The 20568-nt window shown below is 43.7% G+C and overlaps 1 protein-coding gene across 3 annotated transcripts in view; it reads left to right on the forward strand.

The window, feature by feature from the left end:
* The window catches only part of LOC135396646 (GRIP and coiled-coil domain-containing protein 1-like), a 29883-nt gene that overhangs the window by 3623 nt on the left and 5692 nt on the right, over nucleotides 1-20568 (forward strand). For 2 of the 3 annotated variants that reach the window (XM_064627730.1, XM_064627729.1), the window contains exons 6-14: nucleotides 1557-1706; nucleotides 2840-3127; nucleotides 4549-4651; nucleotides 4767-4906; nucleotides 4995-5126; nucleotides 17259-17339; nucleotides 19556-19738; nucleotides 19821-19949; nucleotides 20170-20333. In XM_064627730.1, coding sequence (XP_064483800.1) covers nucleotides 1557-1706; nucleotides 2840-3127; nucleotides 4549-4651; nucleotides 4767-4906; nucleotides 4995-5126; nucleotides 17259-17339; nucleotides 19556-19738; nucleotides 19821-19949; nucleotides 20170-20333 — 1370 coding nt within the window. The remainder of the gene's footprint in view (nucleotides 1-1556; nucleotides 1707-2839; nucleotides 3128-4548; nucleotides 4652-4766; nucleotides 4907-4994; nucleotides 5127-17258; nucleotides 17340-19555; nucleotides 19739-19820; nucleotides 19950-20169; nucleotides 20334-20568) is intronic. The other variant, XM_064627732.1, reaches the window with a different exon arrangement.

A 20568-nucleotide genomic window follows, 5' to 3' on the forward strand; every position in this document is an offset into this window, starting at 1 on the left:
CACACAAGCAAAGGTTTACGTCTCATGAGAGAATTTAAATGGATTATGGAATTTATACAAAGCTGATCCACCTGGCAACACATGACAGCATGAGTGTAATGTGGAGAAACTTGAAGCACTGTCTATGTCCGATAACGTCACTGCACACCAGAAGTAGGCACTGTCGACCGCTGCCCACTCATGTTCACTCATGCTCACTCATCTCAAGCTCAGCTCCTTGTTTGCTCGCTCGTGCTCACTCGCCGCTCAGCTTCCTTTGCTGACTCACTCCCCACTCAGCTCGCCGTTTGCTCACTCATGCTCAACTTATCTGTCACATTGAGCATGTGTGAGCATGAGTGAGGAGGCTCATGAGTGTGAATTTTGTCAAGTATATCATGTTCCTTCACGTAGCAGCTGCATGCGCTTTGACCATGAGACTGCCCTTAGCTCATGGTGTTATCCCAGTCGAAAATCACAAGCTGGAACCTGTTAGGGGTCATGCTGGTTCTGAATGGTTCTTGTGGGTTTGAACAGGTTCCAGCTTACCACAGGAGACCAGCCAAGGTGGTCTAAGCAGGAAATCAGAAAAGCCGAGGTGGTCTAAGCAGAACTGTAGTCCATGTACAATTGGTTTAAGCTGGATAATATTCAGTTGAAAAGGTTCCAGCAGAACTGTAGTCCATGTACAATTGGTTTAAGCTGGATAATATCCAGTTGAAAGGGTTCCAGCAGAACTGGAGTCTGTGCACAGTTGGTTTAAGCTGGATAATATCCAGTTGAAAGGGTTCAAGCTGGATACATTAAGACTGGTTCCAGCTGGATCCGTCAAAGCTGGTTTCAGGTGACTCCATCTGAGCTGGTCTCTGCTGGAATTTGTTCCATAAGCCAGCTTAGATGGAACTACTTGAGTTTCCAAATGGTTCCAGCTTGTGATTTTCGACTCAGATGCTACCATTGTAACTTTTCAGGATATCGAGAAGGTCTCAACAGACTATTACGATGTTTAGATTGATATTGGGGAGGGATCCACTTAGTGGTACTCGTGCGGCTGATCTACGTAGTGCCTACGGCAGTCCGGAGACTTTCGTTACCACTCATTTCAGCTCTCCGTTTGCTCACTCATGCTGACTCACTAACTCCCTGCTCAGCTGTTCATATGCTCACTCACCCCCTGCTCAGCTCTCCATTTGCTCACTCACGCTCAACTCATTCACCACATTGAGCATGAGTGAGTTTTGCAGAGGTATGCTTGCACACTGAATTTCATGCCCATAGTTGGCCTTTTTGTGCGAGCCGTGTGCAAACACAACCTAAGGAGGCATGGGGTATGTCAGTAAGTGAGAGAAGGAACAGGTGAGGAATGCAGGGGAGAGGTTCAGAAGAGGTTTAAACCGCGCGTGGTTAAAAAACTGCGCATGTTAGTCAGGAAAAATTTCTTATCTACATGTTTCTCGACAAGAACCGTTTTTAGGAAAAGTATTACAGGATGTTCAGGAAATCTCATAGTCCCTTTACTGCACACAGTCTTGTGGCAGTGTTTGTCTGGTAAGTGCATGCTACTCTGAACATTCTAGGCAGATCGTGTGAAGGAATACGAAGCCAAAGTACAAAGACTAACTTTGGAACTGACAGAAGTCCGTCGGCGACTCTCCGATGCTGAAGCAAAAGCTGATGAACCCTCACCTCTCTTACTCAAAGTCCAGCAGGAACTTGTGGACCTTAAGGTTGGTGTTTTCTTGCTTTACTTACTGCTTGCAATTAAATACTGGCTACAGTATTTTTCCCTGGGTGCAACCTCTTCCGATTTGGGTGTAATTCTATTGTTAAGGAAAAGAAGGAGGCTGCTCGCGTACGCATCTTTCATCGTACAGCCTGTAGCTGTTCGTTAAAGCCTGTTCTGTTCACATCTCTGGCGCTTCCTCAACATCTATACTGCATGTAGTGACAGCCCTGTCGCACCTAGTGCAGCTGTTTGTTCAGCAAAGGGAGTATGTATAGAGTGTGCTACCTATAACTAGAGTTTCTCATTTTCTGGGATTATATTTTTCGAAATGTGGTGGGAAAAGTGCCAATATTTTGGGAACCTGGAAATATTGGAAATGAATACGTTGTCTCCTGAAAATGTTTTTTTAGAAAACATTTTTGATTATGGAAATACCAGAAAATTTACAGAGAAAATGCTGTCTTTTGCTAATTTGCGGTAAATATTTAATTTCCGCAAGCATACATTTACTTTCTCAACACCCCAGGTGCAAGGTTCATGTTAGCATATCCATGAACTTGTTATCTGGATGGTTGGACCATGGAATGGAGCCAATCAGATAGTACATAGGACAGGTCTATGTGCCACAATCTAAACACAGTAGAAGGAGCATGCATACTCTCAAACATCCTCCTTCACATGGGGTGTGAGCAAGATTATCCGCACGTTAGAATCTCTCACAAAAGCACTGTGCTTTGGTGGTTGAGTTTTATGGTCAGATATCATACATGTCTCAGTCTCAGTGATATTATTTCATGCTCAGTGCCATTAGGAAAAAATAATCAAATCATCATCAAATGTGATTCATTTTTGGGATTGGGATCTTAATTGGGTCCTCCGTTTTGGCATGAAACAGTTTATATGGTACTTTTCTGTCACCAAGCTTTTATGTTGATAAATACTTGCACTATTGAAGTCCCTAAGCTTTGAATACAATACTTCAGATAGCTTTCTGTTAAAGATAGCCTGTAATATGTATTCCAAATGTAATAACATTTTTCCACAGGAACTGTACAGTTGACACCTAGGGCCGGTTATTAGGGTCATCCGCCAACTAAATGCACTTGCATTGTTTTGTTCTGATTCTGTTTCCAGGTTAAACATCAGCAGGAATTGGAATGTGAACTCGAGAGAGCAGCACAGGCACAAGCTGAACTCAAACAGCAAGCGTCAGGCAGCGAGACTCGTGTAGCCAGCCTCGAAGGCCACCTGCAGGAACTGTCTCAAGCAGTAGGCACTTATGACCGCCTGCGACTGCAAGACCGTGTGGCCATTGAAAGACTACGAGAAAGGGTCTCGCAGCTTGCACGAGAAAATGCCACACTTGCCTGCTCTGCTGGGTTAGGCATTGGCACTGGAGTAGACTATGCTGAAGGCTCAGAGGTATACAGATTTCTCTTCTCACACATTAAAAAGAAACGTTGATTTTAGCAGGTGCATGAATTAAGGAAACACGGGAGAGAACAACATGCCTTGCAATCTGCAGTCTTCAAAAAAAGGCTGCTGCTTAGGGTATTGTGTTGTATTGTTCTCCACAGCTTTCTGACTTGCGATTCGTATCACAACAGCGAGCAGGTGTGCAAAGTATCAGAACATTGTGTAGATGCTCCGTCTACCCATTTATTATGTCCAACTTTTTAAATGGCAAAGGTCAGTTTTTGTAGCTCAGAAAAAGGACTTTACATTGAGGAGCGAACTGTGAGCACTGAGGAAGTAGGTAGGTTTCAGATTTGATTGATGCAAGGCACCTTGCTCGAGTTTGGGCAGAAGGTAACAACATTGCTCAGTTTTGACACCATGTTGTTTGCAGACGTCACATTGATTGTTTTGTTTTGATGGATCAGCTGTTTTGAACCACTGCGGTTCAGTTGGTATGAAACGCTCCAATTTCTAGAAAGGGCATATGAACTGGAAGCAGCAAAAGACAAGGACAGAGACAAGAAGTTGATGCTAAAGCAGTCATAACGTTAACTTCTTGTCTCTGTCCTCGTCTTTTGCTGCTTCCAGTTCAAACGTTGGTTTACCAATTACCCTGACTTAATACTCTTGTGCAGTTTATTTCTAGAAAGGATTTTGCTGTCATTACTTTTGGGTCCTCCTACAGCTGAAAAACAGAGTTGTCCTTCAGTGGGCAGTGGTTCTTACTTAATTCTGAGAGTAAGAAAAGTCTGCTAATGTCCCAAGGGAAACTCCTTGACTTTTAGCTCACTCAATAGCATGTAGCCACTTCGCAAGACAATAGTGCTGAAAGAGCACAATATATGTGTTAGCCCAAAAGTCTTCCCTGTGATTCTCCTTAGTTCGTGGAGTTTTCACCATGTATTAAACATGGTGCATACCATTGCATCGACTTGCAAGCAGCAAGATTGACATATATACATACGTCTACATATGGGCACTGGAGAACGCTAAGCACTGTCCATTCAGCACGACTGTTCTGCACCTTGTGTTCATCTAAAATACGAGAGGGGCTTTTTGGTTTTTTCACCCGAAAATTTGCCTGTCCACCCGATATCGCCCGATTTTTACCGTTTTACAGCTCCTGAAGTAAAAACCAATTTTTACTGATTTTCAAAATTGTAAAACCCGAAAACACAATGCCCTATTTATATTGTTGTGCTTCCTCGCACATTGATAGACATATTCAGATTCTTTTATTCATGCATACATAGCTGAAATTACATGTTACATATTGATATACATATTGATGGACATATCCTACGAAATACATAGCCGCGTTAGGACATATATAACTATATATAATACTATATACCGATAAACGATATAAATTATTCGTGCCTTAGGACTCAAACCTTGATGTTGCTACCCTCCTGGATCGGTTCACGAAGCTGCGACAAACACTGAAAGAAGCAAATCAGCGTGCAGAGAATCCTGTAAACCTTATGGGTGAGCACATTTCAGTGGAAAGCTTCAACATGCCCAGGAGCAGAGGCTTGTGCATAGACTGCTGTAGGAGGACACGACAGGCATGGTGCATTTCGTGTTACTCTCTTTCTTTCAGCATATTTCCGAGAGCTTGCCGAAGAAGAGGTCCTGGGTCTGCACGCAAAATGCCACGAGGAACAAGAACAGCTCAAGGACGAGTTTGAGCGCTACAAGGCTCGAGCACAATCAGTGATAAAGAACGGCTCATCTCTAAAGGTACAAAAGAGTGTTCTCTCTTTCAGTTTCTACCCTATTCTTCTACTCCTGGAGTGATAATATTTAGGCAGACTGTGTGTATGTGTAGGGCCAAGAAAGTAGTAGGGAGAAAGAGGTCCTGCATCGTCAAGTAAAGGAACTACAGGGGCAGGTGAAGTCTCTCCGTGCTCACTATGAAGCGGAGGAACAGAAGAACAGGGAAAAATTGACTCAGCTTCAGGTCAGTACAGTTTTATTATCTTTAGTTTGCAGATAGTGAATACTACGGGTGTGCGAATCCGAATATTTTAAGTCGAATCGAATATCAAATCGAATGGGAGAAAAAATTCCGAATACCGAATCGAATATCGAATATTCGTGCAAAATTTACAATATGCGGCTTTTGCACTAAAAGTTTCCATTTGGTAGCCCATGGCTTTAATGTAATTTTTCTGGCATTAACTGTCACGAGAGAGACACGCAATTCTTCTGTTTAAAGCCCCTACTCTTTCTTTTTTGCATGAGAGTGCTTCCTGCTTTCCAGGTGAGCCTACACTTACTGGAGTACTGGAGTGGTTACCTTCATTTCAAAATTTTATGTCAGGCAGTAGCATGTTACACGGATGAGGCTGTAATTGCTTCAGACAACCACAGGCCATTCGTGAAACAAACGAATTGGCATCCTGCCTCAGCTTTGCCATGAACACCCTTTAGTTTCTTTGCACTCGCCCTAGGAAGTTGCACTACTGAAATTTTAGACGTGAAGGACAACATTAAGACACCCTTCTTGTTTGTGGGCTGTAGTCATTATACAAGAGTCCTAACTTTTTAAAGGCGACCTCACAGACATCAAATCAAAGTCCCTCGTCGGCACCGCTAAACTGCACGTGGGAGGGGCGCCACCCCTTCCACAGACGATGTCTACAAAGCTAACTTTGGATAACGTTATCTCAAGCTAAACACCATCCCGCCTGTGTTGGTCCTGCAGCAAGGGCAATTTCGTAAAGCGGGCTTCTCATGCACGGAAGCATCAGGTGAAGCCCACTTTCGGGTTGCGGCGTTCATATTCGTGGAATAGTCGAATATTCGAAAATTCGAAAATTCGAATATTGGATATTCGATTCGCGAATCGAATAGTTCAAGCGCTTGATATTCGATTCGAATTCGAGAACTCGAATATTCGGACACCCCTAGTGAATACTAATCTTTCACAATACTTGCAATTATTCTAAGCTCCTCACGCTGTTTGGTAAATGTTACCTTTTGCATGGTCATGTGGTAATGTCTTGCAGAACGGACATTAATTTATCTATTGGTTACTCCTATTGCTGTACGACATGTCATATGCAATTGTTGGACTGCTGCAATATGATGCACTAAGGCAGGGGTTCTCAAACTGGGTTCCGCAGTTGCCGAGAGCGCTAGCTACGCGTTTACTGGCATACTGGACGCACTCGCATATTAAACACGCCACAATCTGAGCGCCGAAATGCTGGTACCCTTCTGTTCCCGGCACATTAAACGCTTCGCGACTTTAGTAGCGCGGCCGGATCGTCTCGCGCAACGCCAGCCTGCCATCGTATCGCGCTCGCGTGACCGCTCGTGTCGCTCGGTCAACCAGATGGAGCGCCTGGCGCCAGAGTAATGAACGACGAATGCGACAAACATTGAGGAGTATTTCGTCCACGTTTGATAGAACGGAAGACCATTCCATGTTGGAGAATCGTGACGTTCGATTCCGGGGAGATCGCCGCTGATATCTCGGAATAATAATGGCAAAAGGGCAAGGGTGCAGGCCAGCTGGTACAAAGCGAGAACGTGTCGTGTCGTCCCTCCTCTGACCCTTTCTCGGGTTCCAATTGTTTCATCTCGGAATAAATCGCGCCGTTCGATTCCCGGGAGATGGCCGCGGATATCTCGGTATAAATCGCGACGATGATGCGGAATCGCAACGTTCAATTCCCGGTAGATTGCCGCCGATACCTCAGAATAAATCGCGATGATGAGGCAGAATCGTTCGATCGCAGAATCAATATGTATCTCGGAATAAAATCCGGGTTCCAATTTTCCTCCGCGTATTGAACGCACCTCCTCAATGGCGCGATGTCTATGGGTAAAAACGAGCGTATTATACGCGAGTAAATATGGTATAGGGAACGCGCTCCCTCGCACATTACAGTCGCGGCTAAATCCCCACAAGGGTTGTCCCAGATGTAGTTAATTGTTGGTTTGGTGGAATAAAAATAACTGTGTGTTCTATTATTAGTTTTGTGTGATCCCTCTCATGTTCCTACAAAACTAGGTCCTGCGAGCTGGGCGGGGGTTCCTCCAGTGCGCCTGCAAGTGTGCAGGGGTTCCTTGGGCGTTTGAGAACCCCTGCACTAAAGCATCTGGAGAGCAAAAATATACAATAAAAAGGAAATACTGTAAAAGTGGTGAATTTCGCGGTCTTAACAATTCGCGAATTTGTGTGGAAGCACATTTCGGGAATATTTTGCGGGACCTTAATTTCGCGAATTTGTGTGAAAGCGGAAATTGCGGGATCAGGGACATCGGGGGTTCATGACACTGCTGGCAGTGTTATAAAACCTCTACATGTTAACTGGCTTATAGAGGCTTACCGTGAACTCCAATCCCGCGACAATGACAGTACGTGCTAGTTTTGTGAGAGCAGGCATCTGCAATGCCAAGTGATACACTTTCAGAACAGAACTTCACCTCATAGCACGTTGTGCGCTAACCACTGCCAAGAATGATAGGGTTATCGCTTCTGATTTGAAGAGAGAGGGGGCGTACACCTTTTTGTAGCAATTATCTACAAATTGCTACAAAAAGGTGTACACCCCCCCCCCCCCTCGCTCTTCGCATCAGAAGCAGTAACCCTATCATTCGTGGCAATGGTTGGTGGACAACGTGCTATGTTCTGAGAGTCTACAGTATGCGAATAGACAACTGATGTTGAACTGGCGTTTCAGTTATAGCAGCGTGAGACAGAAATTTGCAGTTGAATATGAAATTTTGATGTTTACTGTTTCTCAAAAAAACTAGCCATATTCGCATTCTCTGGGGTCTAGAGCTTCTGACCTGTAAATGCAGAATGGACCTAGCTGGGGTAAGGCAAACACAGAACAAGAAATTAAAAAATGCAGATTGTCTCACCTTGCCCCAACCCTCGGGGCAAGACGAGACATCGTGTGGGGCAAGATGAGACACGCCGCGGTAATGAACTATACAAATTAGTTTTTGCAATCCAAGCAGACAAAGTGCAAGACAAGAGCAACCACGACCTACTAGATTATAACGACCATGTCACAATCAGCAACCCCTATGAGGAGCCCGTCCGCACGATCCGCCAGGGTTGCTACTCATCGGCACTGCACGATTAGACGATGGAAATTTGAATTCTGAACGCGCAGAAGCGTATGTACGACTACCGTAGCAGTAGCAGACGACAGCGATAGCTCCTATGAAAACGCGTAGAATGATGATGATAATCAACCTCAGAATAAAACATCTGTGGAACATCCACCGCTTGTACAGAAATACTAAGGTAAGCTGAAGTACAAAGTATTGTAGAAGTTGAGGAAGCAATAACTGGGACGATGAGAAGATAGCTTCCAAAAATGCGGCGCTGGGAAGGGGTGCCCACGACATGGTCGTTATAATCTAAAGCTTTTTCCGCCGTTATTAATCCTCTTGTCGTACATTTTAATCCTTATATACCATGACATTTAATCCTTTTGCCATCCGAATTAATCATGCTTTCATTAATTTTAATCCCCATTTCACATAATTTAATCCATTTCTCATGCAATTGACTACGTGACTATGTGTGGGCTACGTGACTTTTTTTGTATTTTGGGTCAATTCCCATGTCTACGGGTATTGCCCATGTTTTTCATTATTACACAGTTTTCTGCACAGTAATGGGATACTGTGGGACTGTCAATCGCAATTACGATATTGTGGTACTATTCCCATGTCAATGGGTATTACCCATGCGTCTACTTAAAAACGCGAATTTCTGTACTCTAATGGGATACTGTGGGACTGTGTATCTGGCCTACGTTATGGTGGGACTATTCCCATGGGTGTGGGTATTCCCCATGGTTTTCAATAAAAACGTGAGTTTTTGCGCTCTAATGGGATACTCCGGGTCTGTCAATCTGGATTATGATAGTGTGGGAGTATTTCCACGTCTACTGGTCTTACCCATGCTTTTCATTCAAAATACGGGTTTCTGCACTGTAAGGGATACTGTGGGGCTGTCTATGTGGATCACTGTATCCCAATACAGGGCAAAACCAGCATATTTAATGACAAGCTTGGGTAATACCTGCACACATGGGAATAGTCCCACAATATCCTAAACCAGATAGAGTCCCACTGTATCCGGCTATACTGCAGAAACCCGCATTTTGAATAAAAAGCATGGGTAATAACTATAGACAAGGAAATAGTGCCACAATATCGTAATCCAGATTGACGGACCCGCAGTATCCTATTACAGTGCAAGGAACTGCGTTTTTAATGGGAAGCGAGGGGAATATCCCATATGCATATAGTCCCAATATAGCGTAATCAAGATCGACAGTCCCGCAGTATCCCATTATGGAGCGGAAGCCCACACATTTTATGAAAAGCATCGGTAATACCCTCACACATGGGAGTGGTCCCACAATATCGTACTCAAGGTTGACGGTCCCACAGTATCCCATTACGGTACAGAAACTCGTATTTTGAATGAAAAGCATGCGTAATACCCGTAGAATGGAAATAGAGCCAGAATATAGTAATCGATATTCACAGTCCAACAGTATCCCATTATAGTACAGAAACCCGCACTTTGAATGGAAAGCATGATTAATACCCGTGTAGACATGGGTATAGTTGCAGGATATCGTAATCCAGATAGACAGTCCCACAGTATCCCATTACAGTGCAGAAATCCGCATTTTTGACGAAAAGCATGGGTAATACCCGAAGACATGGGAATAGTCCCACAATATCGTAATCCAGATAGACGGTGCCGCAGTATCCCATTACAGAGCTGAAACCTGCATTTTTAATGGCAAGCATGGGTAATACCCGTAGACATGGGAGTAGTGCCACAATAACGTAGTCCAGATACACAGACCCACAGTATCCCATTACAGTGCAGAAACCCCCGTTTTTAATTAGAAGCATGGGTAATACCCGTAGACACCGGCATAGTCCCACTATGTCGTAATCCAGATACAGTCGCACAGTATTCCATTAGAGTGCAGATACCCGCATTTTGAATGAAAAGCATGGGTACCCATTGACATGGGAATAGTACCACAATATCGTAATTGCAATTGACAGTCCCACAGTATCCCATTACTGTGCAGAAACCCGCATGTTTAATGAAAAGCATGCGGAATACCCGTAGACGCCCTTATAGACCCCGGATATCGTAGTCAAGATCGACAGTACCACAGTATCCCATTACAGTGCAAAAACCTGCATATCTAATGAAAAGCATGGGTAAAACTCGTAGACATGGGAATAGTCCCACAATACCATAATCCAAATTGACAGTCCCACAGTATCCCATTATGGTGCAGAAACCCACATTAATAATGAAAAACATGTGCAATACCCGTAGACATGGGAATTGTCCCAAAATACAAAAAAAAGGTCACGTAGCCCACACATAGTCACGTGGATTAAATTGCATGAGGAATGGATTAAATTATGTGAAATGAGGATTATAATTAATGGAAGCAGGATTAATTCGGATGGCAAAAGGATTAAATGTCATGGTATAAGGATTAAAATGTACGACAAGAGGATTAATAACGGTGGGAAAAGCCGTTGTAGGTCGTGTGAGCAACGCGTCTTTGAGACAGGCGGCGTCGAGCAAAAAATGTTGTGTCTTGCCCCGTGTGTATCTTGCTCCACCTTACCCTAAGTTGGTTTGTCTTTGTGGAGCTCATAGCGTCGCGAATTCCAATGCCCATAGTTTTTCATCCCCGCTACCTATATTTCGCGGAACCTTAATTTCCCGAAAAAAGTTCGATCATAAAATTTGCAAAAATTAAGTCCTCGCAAAAATTTCTACTTTTACAGTATGCAATATTGTCATAAAACTTAACATCAGCTAGTGCAGTGCTGGAGAATTTACGGAATATGGCAGGACATTTGAAGCACTTGGATTACTTTCATTCCATTGAGGTCATCATTAAGGCCCCAGTTTTTCGGTAATTCCGCGAAATATCGTGGAATCCTTCGTTTGGCCCGGAATTTCACGGAATCTCTTATTTTTAGGGTTGTGCGGATATTCGAGTTCTCGAATTCGAATAAAATATCAATCACTCGAAGTATTTCATTCGCGAATCAAATACCCAATATTTGGATTTCCGAATACAGTTGAACCTCTATATAACGAATTTGTAAATGATGACTCTTTGTTTCGTTAAATCGGAGATATTCGTTAAATGGAACACGCCAAGTTAAACGAAGATGGCCGCCGCACTACCAGCGCCGCGCGTTCCGCAAAACGTCATTTGTCATGAAACAGGTACTAAGGTAAGAAGGGCACAAAATATCAAGCTTTATTCATTACATAATGCTAGGTAACACGTAATTTGTGCACAGTGTCGCTCTGAGCGTTCATTACCTTCGTAACTCCGGATGAACCTCGACTGCTTTTTCCTACGCGCTCGCGTATCGAAGTTTCTTTGGTTCACTTTCACTCATGACGTCCGGAAAGAACAATAGTACGCCGCCGAAAAGAACGAGAAATGGGTACATGTCGCGTAGACGCCTGCGCCGATGGAACCATGAACGGCAGCGGCATCATGCCCATCAGCATTAGCGGCGCGAACAAAACAAAAGTAATGAAAAGGCACAAAATCACAACGTACTGTCGTCGTCATCAACACAAGCAGATAAGACTTCGCGAGGCGTGAGCAAAAAATGTCAGCAATGCGTGTTTTCATGTCCGAAAACGGGTGCGAAGAGAGCCTCGCGCCGGCGCGACGCACCGTCGCCCGTCGCGGCGCGCAGCATCGGCGCACCGATTACCGGCAGAGGCGAAGCACACGTCGGCACGTTCGCGCCCCCAGCACGTGACAACCGAAGTAACCAACGAAAACTCGCGTAAAACCAACGGAGAAGGAAAGTTTCTCCTCCTTTTCTTTGTGGTTAAGGGGTAAAGACACGCGCAGGAGAGCCCGGGGACTTCGTTAAATAGAGGTGACCAAACGAACGTATTTCGTTAAATCGAGCTCAAAAATACATTGGCGTCTATGGGGACGCGCTCGTGCAACGGAAATTTTTCGTTAAACGGAGGATTTCGTTAAATGGACGTTCGTTATTGAGAGGTTCAACTGTATCCAACTATTCGCAGAATATGAACGACACCTCCCGAAGGTGGGCTTCACCTGACGCTTTCCTGCATGCGGTGAAGCCTGCTTTACGAAATTGCCAATGCTGCAGGACCAACACGGACAGATTGTAGTCTAGCTTAAGATAACGTTAGCCCAAGTTTATTGTGCATACTCCGCCTGAGGAAGGGGCGGCGTCGCTCCCGTGTGCAGTTTAGCGGTGGCAGTGGGGGATTTTGATTTGATGTTTGGGAGTTTTCCTTTCAAGGCTTTCAAGACTCTTAAGAGGGCATACCAGCTCTCCGTCCCAATGTATTTGCTGTGGAACAGTTTTTATGCTTTTTCTCGCTAACCACCGCACAGATTTTGACGTGGGTGGTTTCATCATAAAGAGGAAGACGAGATAAGAGAATTATGCTACTAGATTTCTCATACATGTCGTATGTATTTTACGGCGACGTCAAGAATGCGAAAAAAATAGACAATTTTTCTCCTCCCTCTTTGAACAGGTTTTTATTAAACTTCTATAGCCATTTCGAAAAAACTTTCCATTTACTTTCTCTGGAAATATTTCAGGAATCGATAGACATCAAATTTATATGTCTACCACTTTATGTTTTTATAAAAAAGCATGAAATGTGAGTACGGATAAATACTGTCTCAAAGCCCCATAAACCGCGTCATTCTGTGTCGCCCTCTAGCCGTAGCACAGGAAAAACCGCGCGGAACATTTTGACCGTATCCATCCGCCGACCATGCGGCGCGCACGTGCACTGTACTGCTCCCTCTCTCCTCTTTACTTTCATGGACAGCTGACTTGGGGACCAGAACAAAAGCTTACTTATCTGCTCGTAAAGGGATCATCGTCAGCCATCATTGTCGTGGCCCGTGTAAGAGACCACCGAGACCAATAAACCTCTTCTTTTTTCGGTGCGCTTATAGAGAAGTGAGATGAGTTTATTAGCTTCACATTAAACGTCAATTTGCTCGATTTTGCCGTTTCGGGTTTGTGCTTACTCAGTCAACTGTCTCATAAGGCTAACGAGAATCTCTTGTATTTACGGTTAGTGGAAGGTCGACTTCACAAACATTCCAGTAATGTTCAACAGGACTGCCCTGTAATGTTTGTTATGTTGAAACAGCCAGCAAGCGGATTACACACAGATAAATGTTTCTTAGGATAACGGCACTTAGAACTGCAGCTTTATTTGTTGTTTCTCTTTCTTTCTTTTATTGATCGATTTATTTTTATTTTTATTTATCTTTATTATTATTTTTTTTTTTTTTCATGAACGCTCCACGTGAACCAATAAGAAAAATCGATCAAGCGGCTGCTGCACAATTATTTCCGCCCACGCAATGAGCAACAGTCTTTTCCGGAACCCAAATTCACGTTCGCGAAGCAAGGAAAACCAACGACAACCAACGACAGCGATGGGGGAGGGGTGATATATTTATTAGACGAAAAGGAAAAAAAAAACGGGCTAAAGGTCACCTAAACGGGACGTCGGCTTGCTATTCCGGAAATACATAAATAAATAAAATTAAGAAATAAGAGAGAAATGAAACGGACGCGACGGAACAGCACGTTAGTTAGTTGATTATTAGGTTAGTAAAAGTTCGGTGTTTGCATTTTCATGTTCAGGTTGGTCTAAGTGGGCCTTGGCAGTTTCCGTGCAGAAATAGCCACATAACATTTATTTACAGTAGTTTATTTTTCAAGGGGGACTTCGATCACGTTATTTTGAGATACGGCCAATTTTTCGATACTAGTTCCCTGGATTTTCCATCTTTCGACAATCCTTGCTAGTTGCACGTTGGATGACCCAAAACCTGTACCCGTCTGTCTTTGGACGGCGAACAAAGGGAGGCCTTCTGAGGAAGATAAGAAAAAGCTCTGGGTCGCTGGGGATTCTCCGCTGAACTAGTGTCTACGCTGAACGAAAGGTCTGGTGTAATGTGAAGTACCCTGTGAAAACCAAGGAGTGTCTAAAAATATAATACTGAAGTTTCCGGGTAATAATCAGCGCATTATGAGACGAAAATCGTGCTCCGAGACCTCGTCGCGCGTCAAGTTCCTTTCATTTTATCTTGTTCATTTATACATAAAGATGGAGTTCAAGGAGTTCTTCCGAAATCCTAAGCTGTTTGGAGAAAGCGTTTGATCGAAGACCGCTTAATCGCAAGCCGTTCGATCGAAAGCCGGTTGATCGATGCCGTTTGTTCGAAAGACGTTTTTTCGAAGTGAGTTCGGAACTCGCAGCGTGTCTTTAGCACCTCTTTTTCTGTAACTTTTGACTCGAACATATGGAGCAGGAGGCAATCAGTGTCCTCTCCTTTTTTGTTTGTTTGTTTGTTTCTTGCTTTTTTTTTTTTTCAGCTAAAGAGGGGAGACCACTGGTTATTTGCAGACCTTTGTCATTCACGAACAGCACAGCCTTCTGGCTTTTTACTTTCTCCCATCCGAAAGGAAATAAAATTGAATAAAATTGAATTGAATTGAATAGAACAATGCGGAAGTATTGTAAAGTAAGAAGTGCTGTAAGGTATCCTGAGTAGCAGTAGGACACATACCGAAGAAAATGTCTTCAAGTTGGGAGCAGCCAATAGTATGTGCTTCTTCTGGGCACCCTTTTCATTGCCGAGATCCGAAATGGGATAGTGATATGTGCACGAAAGGCACTCGAAGTCTGAATGCTAAGAAGGAAATTTTGCCATAGTATAAAATACAGATATTGTATTAAAGCCATATAAAACTTTAGTTCAATCTCGTTTAGAGTATGCATCTGCTCCAAACGAAGCAATAAAAAAATCAATCAAATGACCGCTGCCGTTTCAGTCAAATGGTGTTCGATCAAATGGCTTTCGACCAAGTGTCCTGCGTTCGATGGCTTTCGATGGCTTTCGTTCTTGCGGAGACGATTTCTCCGGGGGACTTTTTTCTCTGGGGACGGTTCTTCCCCAGGCAATTTTTTTCGGGGAGGAAAATCCGGCATCTCGGGCGAGCTTTGATTATATAAAACGACTTCTCTGTGATCATTCCTTCATTTGGCAACTAGCGCTTATATTCATCTCTGGAAACCCCAATTTTGTAATTGCATCTGTGTTGCCCTTCAAGAATAGTGATTTTCCTAAACTATGCATAAATTTGGCTCACATGGTGTCCAGTTCTTCAGCTTTTCCACGACCGAATTTCATGTTTTCAAGTTTGGATTGAATTAACTCAGACCTCAGCATCCAACACAACGAAATCTGGAGTAAAAATTTACACTTCAGAAGTTCTTCTAAAAAAAGAAAAGAAGGGATATATTATCCTGTCCCACATAATAAGGAGGCCGAACTGCACTTTTTTTGCAACACTCAAACAAGAACCTGTTATGTTGTCAGGTGACCATTGCTATTATTTTTCTACTCTGTGTCCTTCTATTTTTTGTCGAATCGTTCCTCTTGGCGTCCAGGAAAAAAAAAAAAAAGACTGTGTTGGGAATATCGCGACTCCCGCTGCGAGGCCTTGCCGCTTGACCTTTCCATATCTTCTCTGGTTGGTTTCCGTGTGTCGACCCGAAGCCTTATCGCCCTTCACCTCCTTTGTACGGTTTTGCGAACTGGCACACCAGAAGAAAGGGAGTCCCCTGTTAATAGGGTTGTCGACTGACATTATTTTTCTGAGCGGGTGTAATGTGAAAGAAAAAGAAGGGAGAACATGGGGGAAAGGAGCCTTTCAAATATGTTACTGAAGTTTCTGGGTAATAATAAGTAGTCTGTTCTACAACGGAAATTTTGAAAAGTCTTTTGCACCAACGCCTTGTAAATGAATTCAGATATTTGATAATGCTTACTTACCAGAAATATACATATCAAAATGTCATTTTTGCATGAGTAATAGAGTTATTATCAAGGTAAATTGCATGTAAGTGAGTGCAGCGAAAAAAAAAAAAAAAGGAATACCGTTTCGAGCACTAGATTTTCCAGACTGGCATTGTAAGCGCTGTGTGTAGGCAATGTTTATAGCCTAATTTACAGCCGCTGGTAGGTCCAGTTGAGAGCCTCTGAGATACCGGCATCCGTACTATCCAATCACACTTGTACGTCGGCATACAATAAGTATGCACTAGTAAAACAATATGAAGAGCAACTAAAAATTCCATAATCAGCCAGTACAGGCGCCAGTGACTTGTGAAAACAATAATTGTAGCATAAATATATAACAACAAAATAAAAATAAAGTACTCATATAGCAATAGGCGACAAGCAAAAAGACATAAATGTCTCGAATCGAACTGTGGACCTTTCGTGGCAAAGTCCGACACTTTACCACTCGACAAACAGCGCAGAGGGTGCGGGCCGCCTTAAACTCGCGAGGTCAACCATGCACAATGGGGATTATTTCGGGAGTCGGAGGCGAACAGCGTGATAAGGACGGCGAGCGCGGCACCATCTAGAATCAGAAAAATCGTGAATCGGAGTTGCTCCCCGACTGGTATGGCCTCTTAAATAATGCCTACAGCCCAGAAACAGCTCCTTCCTATAATCATCCTATAAAGTTCCTATAAACTCTGTAGATGCCGAAAGATCTTTCAGCAAGTATAAAATGATTGCAGGCGACAGACGGCATTCTTTGTCACAGGAGAACACAAGATATCATGTATGCTGAGCCACAACAGTGCTTCGAATCTAATTTTATAAAATATTTTTTGTTCCCACATTATCCAAGAAAGTAAAGTGTTTCCCATTTCAAGCAGCCATTGACCGCTTGCTGCAGAAAATCGCGGAATTTACGCGTCGGTGCCGCAGGATTTTAAATTTGCCGCAGCAGAAAACCTGGGGCCTTAGTCATCATTAGAGCCTCAAGCGGTTTAACTGATACACTTTTGTAAATGGGTGTACATGCCCGTATCCTTCCACCACCAGGGTGTAGCTGAGGGAGAGAAAAATGACACTCCCCTGTTCAATTAACTTTTGTTCGCCACTGTACAAGTCAAAGCAGTGCAGTCACAGCTAACCGTTTTCTCTCGCTTCAGCCAGCATGCGGCAAAAGTGGAGGGAGTCCAGCTTTGAGGTTTCCAAAAGCTGGTCTTCAAAGGCATGCTGCAAAATTCAAGGTACGATTAAGGGCTTTAGCTTTGTTCCAGCAGTAATCGCACATAATACGACCTTAGCTTCTCTTTTCCTTGGAGGTCGAATGTCCGCTTTGTGGCAAGTCGAAACAAAATGGCGTTTCATTCATATTTCCTATGCAAGATGATGGAGCATATCCTTCAATGATGGACTTATGGAAGTCGAAGTAATTCCGACACAACAAATCGGAATTATCTGGCACTTTCTGCCCTACACTTGTGCACTGCTCACAATATTGTGCCTCTTCAAGAAACGTTCCACATGTCCGCTCACTATCTATACGATGCTTCTGATGCTGGTGTCTCAGGCCGATTGTCACAGAAGCTGTCTCTGCCATCCATCTCCGTTGCTTCTTGTGCTAGCACTGCACTTGAGAAACGGAAATGTCACTGCGGCTATCTACTTTTAACAGTGACGTACCTTCCGAACCCTTTTGTGCACGGCTCCTGACCTAGATGTGCCAATGTATTGGCATGAGTCACACACAGCCATTCCTAGTGATAATCCTCTTTGGAAGGAACCTTTTGTGATGCTCGCTACTTTATCAGTTATCACCAAAGTAAGTTCACCTCGGATTTATGGCATGCGACAAAATACAGGGTTTTGCTGTATGCTGGTCTCCCCCGCTTGTATGCGGCATGCCGGCTGATGCTGAGGAATATGGTATGTCAATGTAAAATGTGTTCTGGAGCATATGTATGGCCTCTGCAATATGATGCATCGGCCACCTCGTTGTAACAAGCACTCAGTATTTCTTTACTTTTTTTTTCTGTATCAAAAATGGCTATTTGGCCTGGCAAATGACCCAGGCGCAACTTTATTCCCCACATTTTGCATTGTCTAATTGTGTTGTTACATATGTTCCTTGTCAGCCATGATTTCGTTGTTTTCTGCGCTGTTCTAAACTGTCTAAGCAGGCTGCTGTCCTTTGTCTTGCTCTCCTCTGTCCTTTGTCCTGCTATTTGTCCTTCTATATGTGTTCCAGCATCAGAACATCAATTGTCTCCTGTGCTGCTCTGTATTTTTGTAGATACCCTGTAATTCTCATAGCCCATTCATAGCTCTGCAGTGAGGCATTTGACCTTGAAACCGACTTGATTCCGATTCAAGCGCTGCAGAGCAAAAAGGACTTTTCAAAGGAGTGAAGTGGGCGAAAAAAGAACAAAACACTAAAAAAAAAAGGAAAATTGGGATTGGCGGAAACTGTGGTGCAATGCAAGCATGCTTTTGACAAAACCTCAGTGAGAAAAACATATTCTACATTGAAATTGGTCCACTGGGAAATACAGTAGTGCTTATGAACATAGCTCTAGTAGTTTTGCCACAAGGAAGAGCTGGAATTCATGCTCATGATCTGCCACTCACTGCACATTCTCTTGGCTAATGGTATAGTGCCATTAAATACCATGGTTCCCTGTGCTCCTTGAAACCATTGAATACCCTGGAATTCGAAAATGCTGTTTTCACGTTTGCAAAACCCTCGAATCTTTTTCTTATCCCCGTGGAGCTGGCAGTGCAAACTCCACTTATCTAAAGTCAGAGCTAGAGTTTCGGAAGCACATGAGCGGAAGCCAGACGTGGAAGAAATGAACGGTACCCTTCATTGTATTCATCAGCGTTCCCTTTTATCCTGTGACCTTTAACATTCAGGAGTCCTCAGTCGCGTTTGTGCATGTCTATTATATATACTTTTTGTGAAATATTGCAGTCCTGGCCATAAACCATGTCTTACATCCCGGGCAAAATGACGTCTGAAACTTAACAGGTCCTTTGAATTTTTGTTCCAAAATTGAGTAGGTACCATGAATACACAGTGCAAATCAAATGTCTCCATTTGGCCTTGCTGTGACTTGATCGGCAGGGCACAGGCAACATTTGAGGAAATGGCTTCAGATGGTCACATCCTATATGGGGTGCGATGTCCTTCCATCACAGTGAGAGCGTCACTGACCAAAATCTCATTGCAAAGATGGCAAAGTGTATAAGAATGTGGAAACTCGATGGCTGCACCGTAATACATGAATTTTAGTATTAGCTAAAATTCAAGCTATATACTCGTGTATTAAGGTGCAGCCATAGAGTTTCGGCTTCCTTTTCCTAGTACTATAGGACAGTAGTGAGCCGGTGAAGTTAGCCAAGGAGTGGTTATCCTTTAAATACTTGGAACATTCACTGAGTTGGTGAAATGGTGCCTCTGCAGAACGCTATGACAGATGCCACAGTTGCTCACCGGCAAGAACAGTGTAACCTGGAGAGCACCTGGCGCACCAAGATGGCTGAATTGGAGTCCCTGATGCAAGGACAGCGTGAGCGCACACTTGCACTGCTTGAGGAGAAAGACCGGGAACTTCATGTTTTGAGGGCAGCCACTTTAGCTCCAAATGTATGTTGGAACTTTCTACATTCTTTTGTAAATGAAGCTTAGCAAGACCAGTACATACAAATGACCTTCTCTTGTCCTTTAGCACGCACTGTCTGCGATGAGGAATGCTGGCAATCGAGCAGAAAGAACTGCGGACAGTGGGGATTCGGCCGACCCTTTGTTATATGAGCTGCTTGCTGGTCAGACTAGCTCTAAAAATGGCAACACCAAGGTGAGGAAATACTCTTAACAGCTGACTTTAGTGAGGCTTGGTGAACATTTCCGTGATACCTACGTAGATTCTAATTCTCCGAGGGAATGATCTTAGGTCAGTGGATTAGGACTGCGAATCATATTAGCCCATTTTGAGGAGGTACCCCAATAAAAACCAAGCCTTGAGGTGCACACATTTCCAACACTAATGTCTGAACATACCGTATCTTTCCCTGTAGGCAGAGCGGCAACTGTTGTTCTACGTACAAGAGTTAGCCCGCAAAGATGTGGAAGTTGCACAGGCCCTGAGGGCGAAACATGATGCTGAATCAGCACTGCGTGACCTCCAACGCGTCTCACTCACTCGGGAACGGAGGGATGCTCAAGAATTGGAAATTCTAAAGTAAGTTCATGCAAGAAATGTCACAGTTCTTAGAAGCTGAAAACAGTGTTTGGTGTTTGGATATCCTAAGAGGGCAAAGTACACATGGGTCCTACACTATGTAGAGAGGAAAAGCTTTTTGCTATAAAGAATGATCAAAAACTCAAAGGAAACCTATCTTATGTTTGCATCTCCACTTGCACTCCACTTGCACTCCACTTGCACTCCACGGCATCGCTGGTATTCCCTATAGTAT

This window comes from Ornithodoros turicata, chromosome 6 (assembly GCF_037126465.1).
Source record: "Ornithodoros turicata isolate Travis chromosome 6, ASM3712646v1, whole genome shotgun sequence".
Classification (NCBI taxonomy): domain Eukaryota; kingdom Metazoa; phylum Arthropoda; class Arachnida; order Ixodida; family Argasidae; genus Ornithodoros; species Ornithodoros turicata.